Raw genomic sequence first — 8216 nt, 5'->3', positions numbered from 1 at the left:
TTATGTGGATTCTCAAACAGTTATATGGACTGATATCGAACATAAGTTAATTATTTTTAACATTTTTTTTGTCAAATTATTTATATAATCACAAAAGGTATTAGTGTATTTAAAAAAATATATTAATAAACGAAAATGAACAAAAAAAAAGAAAACAAAAAGACGAAAAAAATAAAAAAACAACAATTTCGCAAAGGTGTAGTGGTTCCGCAGAGTAGCTAATAGATCCGCACAGAGTGCTCTGCGGATCCTTTGGTCATTTTCCAAAATCCATTTTTCCTTGGTTATTTTCTTTTAACATCCTTTTCTTTTTTTGTTATATCACAAATTTTCTCATTTTTAAAAGGTCCCTATATTATAAATTTTTTAATATATTTTAATTTGTTAATGTAGCAATTAATATTTTTGAAAAATAAAAACGCCTTTATAAATCCCCATTGTCATCCCTGCTCGGTTGCGTGTCTGGCTCATAAATCAATATCCAAATCATCACTTCACTCCTGTCGATTCCACCATCGAATTCGTTAATGGATTCCTTTCTCCCTTTTAATATCATTAATTAAAGAACGATTTGTGGGTCAAAAGCTCTTCAAGTCTTAGTCAACTTTAGCCCCTGCTTTTTTTTCTTACCACCCCCAAATCCCTCGAATCACTCCATAGATCTCACACCCAGCTCTACCATCTAGGGTTCTTGATGAAATCTCGCTCTTGAACCGGATTTACTGTTGTTTTTGCTGGTATCTTGCATGAAATAGCAGAACAAAGTTTGGCAAGTGTTTGCAGCGACTCAATCGACACCCACACGTCCATTTCTATGGAGTTTTAAGTGGGGCTAACTTCGGCTGAAGTGTGTTAGACAACACTGGTTTATATAAACTGGGTGAGATGCATTTGTAGAGTAAATTCATTCTGCTCGGACTTCGGAGGATTTCAAGTTAAAAATGGCGCTCAAGCTTCCAGCTGTTGAAGCTGCAAAATTTGCGATTCAATCGATTGGATGTGGTTATGATATCTCATTAGATCTGAGGCTTAAGTATCGCAAAGGTGAATCTTTCTCAGATGTTGGTGCTAATCAAAATCGAAATTGCCGTTTGATCGAAATTGAGGAGGATGAAGGTAGAGACATTGTGCTTCCTGGTGGTCTTCTAATCCCTAATGTATCCAAATCCATCAAATGTGATAAAGGCGAGCGTACTCGATTTCGGTCTGATGTTCTCTCTTTTCAGCAGGTATGGATAACTTTACTTTTTTTGTGCTTTTAATTACTACTTTATATGCAATGATGTATCCGCTTTAATCATGCGGTTTGAATTTCCTTATGCTATTTCTTTCTAGAAATGGATAAATTTGCCTTTAATATATAAGTTTCTGCATTTTTTATGGGCAGATGTCGGAGCAATTCAATCAGGAAATATCATTAACTGGGAAAATTCCTTCAGGCCTCTTTAACACCATGTTTGAATTTTCTGGAAGTTGGCAGAAAGATGCATCCAGTACCAAAACCCTAGCTTTTGATGGCGTTTTCATCTCTTTGTACACTGTTGCATTAGAAAAATCTCAAATGGTACTCTGTGATCATGTCAAGAATGCTGTTCCATCTTCATGGGAGCCTGCTTTGTTAGCAAGGTTTAGATTCAAACCTTTTCATACCCTTAAATCTTTCAATGCTAGACATATATATGTCATCTGTCTTTTTATTCATTGATAAAATTATTTATTTTTCTTCCTTCTTCTGTTTATTCTTGAAGGTTTATTGAAACTTTTGGCACTCATATAATTGTGGGTGTAAAAATGGGTGGAAAAGATGTTATATATATGAAACAACAGCATGCATCATCCCTTGAACCTGCTGATGTACAGAAAAAGCTAAAGGCAATGGCAGACAAAAGATTTGTGGACTCTGATGGACAATTTATCATTGATTCTGAACACATTTCTCAAAATGACAAGGTACTTTTGTTATGAGCAAATTTCAGGAAATAGCAACCTACTTTACTCTTTTGTACCAATATAGGCAATTTACTTTACTTTTTAACCCTAATAACAATGTGTTTATGTTTCTTTACCCATAATAGCAATGTACTTACATTTTTTTTCTTGGTAATAGCAGTGTATAATTAATAACTTGTCAAATGTAATATAAGTATGTTGCTATTATGGGTAATATAGAAAACTACATTGCCAATATTGCTATTTCCCACAATTTGCCTATTTTTGTTATTTGTAGTTTATTCTTTAGATTGTTTATAATCATCTTATCAGGCTATTTTTGATTCAGTATAACAACAGAGAGCACAGACTAAGGTTCGCAGATACAGACCCCTCTAGCTCTTATACTTATAAGGAGGTATCTATCCTCTTGCAATTTTTTTTCCTATGATATAACTGAATTTCTGTCGTTTGTTTCAAGGTTAAATGCAAGAAATAGCAACATGCTTTCATTGATATGTCCATTATTTCATCCTGCTTGTATTTCTTCATATTATATTTTGAAAATTCTACCCAGTTATAGCAGTGGAATGCAAATTAAAAGCAATTTTTACTTCTTAGTTTGGTAGATTTTGAAGGTATAAGAAAAAAAAAAAAAGTAGAAACTAGAATGCTATAACATAAATAAATGAAAGTAGGATGCTGCAATACACAAATAAATCAAAGTATGTTGCTAAAATTGATTGTTTTCAATTGATAGCAGGATCTTGTAAGCATTTGCAAAAGGAGAGGTGGAAGTGATGATAGGAACTTAAAACATAATGAATGGTTACATACAGTACAATCAGAACCAGATGTGATCACAATGTCCTTCATTCCAATAACCTCTTTGCTAAATGGTGTTTCGGGAAGTGGATACTTGAGTCATGCCATAAATCTCTATTTACGCTGTGAGAAAATGACCATTTTACCCTTCTTCCCAGATTAGGTTGATTTCTCAGTTAAAACAATAACTTTAAGGTTTTGTTTACAGATAAACCACCGATCGAAGAGCTCCATCAGTTTTTGGAATTTCAGCTACCGAGACAGTGGGCCCCGGTGTTCAGTGATCTCCCCCTGGGCCCACAACGCAAGCAGCAAAGTACAGCGTCTTTACAGTTCAGCTTTTTCGGGCCCAAGCTCTATGTGAATACCAATCCGGTAATTTCAACTTTTCTTTTTTCTCAATGAGCTTAATGGGTTAAGCACTTATCAACTTAGTTTGTTTTATTTTGGAATATAAGGGCAAAATGGTCATTTACTTTCTAATCATTTTACTTTTTGGTAAATAGGTTGATGTAGGAAAGAGACCCGTAACGGGACTCCGGCTTTACCTCGAAGGTAAAAGAAGCAACCGGTTAGCAATCCACCTGCAACACCTCTCCTCCCTCCCAAAAATCTTCCAACTAGAAGACTCCGTAACCGGAACCGGAATCTACAATTCCGATTCCGACGACCGCCGCTACTACGAAAAAGTCCAATGGAAACACTTCTCCCACGTCTGCACCGCCCCGGTTGAATCCGAAGACGAACACTCAATCGTAACCGGGGCCCACTTACATGTAGGGGACCACGGCTTCAAAAAAGTCCTCTTCTTACGTCTCCACTTCTCAAAACTTCTCGGTTGCACTGCAACCAAGAATCCAGAATGGGACGGGTCCCCGGGCTTAGCCCGGAAATCCGGCCTCATTTCGACTTTGATAAGCCACCATTTTACCGCGGTCTTAAAACCGCAACCTCAACCCGTTGACATTAACATAAACTCAGCTATTTATCCCGGGGGCCCACCGGGCCCGGTTCAAGCACCGAAGTTGTTGAAGTTTGTGGACACAACGGAGATGATGCGGGGCCCGCAAGAGAGCCCGGGGTATTGGGTTGTGTCTGGGGCCCGACTTGTTGTGGATAAGGGAAAGATTTCGCTTCGGGTCAAGTATTCTTTGTTGACTTTGGTATTGCCTGATGAAGAAGAAGAAGAAATGGTGGATTAGGTGATGATATGTTTGTAGGTTGTTTTGAACTTTGTATTTTGGAGATATTAAGGTTATATAATGTTTTTTTTTTTCAAGTGATTTGCGTTAGTTATATCTGTTTCGGCTTTGGTTTTTTGTTTTTGTTTTTTTTTTTTTTTTTTCCTGTGTGATGTGTTAAGAAAAGAAGGTACATTTGTGGTGTTGGGGGTTGGTTTTCCGAGCAATTTGCAATGGTATGTACGAAGGTGACAGTGTTCGACTAATTTATTTATAAATGAAGTGATTTGGATAATATTTTATGTTTGAATTTAGTGGGTGAAATAGATAAGTTCAGCTTAAAAGGAAAGGAAAGGGGGAATTTGAGGATTTTACTTAAAATCTTACATTTAATTGTTTGTAATTATATAATTTAATATTAGATAAGAGACTTGGTTACGTAATTGGTAATTGAAGATGATGTGGAAGTCATTTTCAATCTGAAAAGCATTAAGAAGTTTCATAATTGATCGACTCTGTTATAACTTATAAAGCCTGATTTCTGAGGAGTTGCAGAACTCATATTGTGTCGATAAATTAAATAAATATTGCTTAACGCTTAAAGCAAAGGGATCCGTGGCGCAATGGTAGCGCGTCTGACTCCAGATCAGAAGGTTGCGTGTTCGATTCACGTCGGGTTCAATCCCCTTTAACATCTCATATACTTTTTTTGGACTTTCACAAATTACCCTTGCACTATTCTTGTATACTTTCCTTTGAATCATTTGTACACATCCCTTTGCCTCCTCGTCATATAAAAAGGCCTCCTCGGCATATAAAAAGAGAAACTCTGATTCAAGTGTGTATTACTTAAACGTGATTTACCTCGTTATACACCTTAGGCACATATATTCTTGTCAGCAACATATATTTGGGGAAATGATTCGCACATAACAATTTTTTGTCATATACAACAATTTATGCATTATAGAGTATACACACTACAACACTTTAAAACACTAATTGTTGTGTATGGAGAAAAATTGTTGTATACAAATCATCTTACTAATTTCGGGGTTTTGCACCCTATTTAAGCATCTTAATCCCCACCTTTTGGCCTCATTTCCAACCTCCAAGTCCTAAATCCTAATTCACGAAACCCTAGAGCATTTTGTGAGTGTTTGAGCCATTCTTGAGTGTTTTTGTGTGTTCTTAAAGCTAGAAAAAGAAGGAGCTAGAAGGTTCAAGGAGAAGATTGTATATCCAGAGATTTCCTTTCATCCTCATCACTTTTTGGTAATCAAGCGTCTAACTTGATCATTCATTTATTAGATCTACTTCCATTTTTATGAAGGTTTTGGTTCAAGAACCTTGGTCTTTGGGATTTGGACGTCCCAAGTGACTTAAATTTCAGATCTGGGATCTAGAAGGGGTTCCATGGCATAAAGGTGCAAACTTTATGACCATAGAAACCCCATGCTAGCTTAAAAACTTTATTATGGCCTTTTTAGCCTTAAAAGGCCATGCATGGAAGGAAAGCTAGGAATTTTACATGCCCAATTGATGTCCAAGGCCTGGATCTAGTATAATATGCTTTGGTTTAGAGTATTATGGCTTGTAGACCAAGATCTATGTCCTAGAGAGTTAGGGTTTGAGCTAAACCCTTTAAGAAGGACTAATAGCGGGTAATTGAAGATGATGTGGAAGTCATTTTCAATCTGAAGGTTAAAAGCTTAATCCATTGAGATGGCTCAATCAGACAGAGGAACTCGGCGAGTCCATAGAGGGACTCGACGAGTTGAGTTGGTTTGTCCCGTTTTAGTATAAGCTAGAACTCGATGAGTCGGTGAAGGGACTCGACGAGTTGACTAGGTAAATCACGACTCTGAGTAGCCTAGGAGCTCGACGAGTCAGGGGATGACCCGACAAGTTAAATCGCAATTTTAGATTCTAGGACTCGGCGAGTTGATGGGGCAACTCGATGAGTTGAGTCAACCGGAAGGTTGACTTTGACCAAAGTGTTGACTTTGAGCAGTGGTAAAATGGTCATTTTACCCTAAGGAGAATTATTAGGTTTTGACTAAGTATTATTATGGGAATAATAGTCGACGAGTCGTGGGAGCAGCCATCGGAGATTCTTCACTCGATATTTCAGCAGTCAGCTTTGCGAGGTAAGTCCTCTTCCAATAGGAATGGGTCTAAGGCACCAAGGCCGGCCCGTTTATGTATGTTAGCAATACCGAGGTTAGCCCGATGTAGTTATATGTTTTTGGACTTCGGTCCGATGTCGGGGAAAGTCGGAGGAATGTTTATATGCTTGTTGTCTTCGTGATTCTTGCATGTATTACTTTATGTGTTTCGGACTTCGGTCTGACGTCGGGGCAAGCCCGAGGAAGATCTAGCTTATATGTTATGTGTTATGTGTTCCGGACTCCGGTCCGATGTCGGGCAAGCCCGAGGAATGCTTATATGTTTATGTTATATGTTTGTGTGTTATATGCTTGTTTCTATGTTATATGTATACCGGACATCGGTCTGATGTCGGGTGGGGCCCGATACCAGTGGGGCCAATGTTGGACTTCGGTCTGATGTTGGGCATGGCCCAATGAAGTAGGCAAGGCCCAATGTATGTTATTATGGTATTATATGTATGGTATGTGGTAGTTTGGGGAGACTCACTAAACTTCGTGCTTACAGTTTTCAGTTTTGGTTTCAGGTACTTCGGCTAGCAAAGAGAAGAGCTCTGGATAACTGCCTGACACACACCATAGTTTTAGCCTGGGATTAGTTACTCTGATATTTGATATGATTTGATACATTGACAGATATTATGTCATTTTGAGTTACACGATTTATGGTTTTTATACGATGATTGGTATTCATGTTTCCTTTATTAATGATTTTAAAATGAAAATTTTGGATAGTTTTTTTGGGATGTTTCAAGTTGGTATCAGAGCCTTAGTTTGAGGGATTTGGTCACACTTTCGGGTGTGTCTGAACTCAAACTAAGGAATTGGTATAGAAATTTTCAAAAGGAAAGCCTTTTTATAAAAATGACTTTGAGAAAGGGAAAATAAATTTTAGAAAAAGCAAAAAATAATTTTGAAAAAGAGAAAAGGGTGTGGTGCATGCAATCAGTCGAGCTTAAGTAAGTACTCCCAAATTATCCATACAAGTTTATGTTATGATATGAGAACTGCATGCTAGAGTAGGACAAAGGATCTAGGAAGGATACCTTATGTGCTTGTTATATGTGTATCAACTTTATGAGAATTCATTGCTAGATTAGGGCTAAGGATCTACGGAGGATGCCTTATATGCCTGTTATATGTATCTTAGCTTCACAAATTGCATGCGAGTACAAATTATTCAGGGATGGTCTGAATGAGATATGCTTGGTTATGTTTACTCAATGCTTGAATGATGCTTGCTTTGTGCTTTTAGGAGTTCTAGTTGTCTTTTACTCACTTGTAAAAGAATATGTTAAGTTACATATTGTGAGGACTAAATAATTTCAAAAGGTTAGGTCTAGCTCTATTTCGCAGCTCTTGTTTGAGTCCAACCTTTGTAGGGTAGGATCTCTTATTCGAAGAATTATCTAGTCTTGGTGATATGTAATGGTATTCACAAGCTAGTAAGGCGGATAGTGGAATGGTGATTACCCTAGCGCAAGCCTAGGCTGAGAGTAGCACGTGAAGCAGTAGTAGTAGAAGTGACTTGGTGAAGTCAAGGCAGCTCTAGAGGAAAGTATGGATAGATGTGGAAAGTAGTATGGGCCCGTACTACTGAAAGAAGAGGATCCATACCCAAGTCAAGGAAGGATAAAATGAATCCAAGGAACTTGTAGTATATGTATGATCCCTCGAGATATGATTAGTATTCTGATATTTATTATGATGTGTTTTTCAGAATGTTGGTTTTACGCACTAGACCAATCGGCAGTTCAGGTGCCGGTGAGGGATCGGGCTCGGGCTCAGGATTCAGGCAGCTGGATGACCAGACTAGGGAGTTCATCTCCTCTGAGATCACGCGCAGTATCCTGGATCAGAGTCCTGTGATATTCGACACGATCAAGGAGGGTATTTTGGAGCTTCTAGACGAGAGATTTAGTGCTTTCCGCACTGAGTTTGCGGCCATGATGGGGTCGCACACACTGACATTTAGGGATTTCAAAGCTTGTAGAGTTTCCGACTACCATAGGGCTCAGGACCCTATTCCGAGCATCAGATGGTTGGCGGACGTCGCTAACGCATTCCGCACCAGCAGATGTACCAAGGGGGACAAGGTTCGACTGGCGTCTTG

General features: G+C 38.2%; 1 protein-coding gene and 1 non-coding gene across 3 annotated transcripts; both read left to right on the top strand.

The window, feature by feature from the left end:
- Nucleotides 1-445: 445 nt before the first annotated feature.
- Nucleotides 446-4230, top strand: LOC145015330 (MACPF domain-containing protein At4g24290-like). Of its 2 annotated transcripts, none has more exons than XM_078973795.1 (7): nucleotides 446-1229; nucleotides 1388-1626; nucleotides 1749-1950; nucleotides 2279-2347; nucleotides 2693-2879; nucleotides 2963-3129; nucleotides 3261-4230. In XM_078973795.1, the coding sequence occupies exons 1-7, from the start codon at nucleotides 942-944 to the stop codon at nucleotides 3954-3956; spliced, it is 1848 nt and encodes a 615-aa protein (XP_078829921.1). In that variant the 5' UTR covers nucleotides 446-941; the 3' UTR covers nucleotides 3957-4230. The 2 variants fall into 2 exon arrangements, with proteins under 2 accessions (XP_078829921.1, XP_078829920.1); XM_078973794.1 differs by having other exon boundaries at nucleotides 2690-2879.
- A 314-nt stretch (nucleotides 4231-4544) lies between these two features.
- TRNAW-CCA (transfer RNA tryptophan (anticodon CCA)) lies at nucleotides 4545-4616 on the top strand. Its single transcript has one exon. It is a non-coding gene; the product is annotated as a tRNA-Trp (tRNA).
- Nucleotides 4617-8216: the final 3600 nt, after the last annotated feature.

Source organism: Lactuca saligna, chromosome 9 (assembly GCF_052625555.1).
Source record: "Lactuca saligna cultivar CGN05327 chromosome 9, ASM5262555v1, whole genome shotgun sequence".
Classification (NCBI taxonomy): Eukaryota; Viridiplantae; Streptophyta; class Magnoliopsida; order Asterales; family Asteraceae; genus Lactuca; species Lactuca saligna.
Note: the sequence above shows the minus strand (reverse complement) of the source record. Positions and strands in the feature narration are given on the sequence as shown.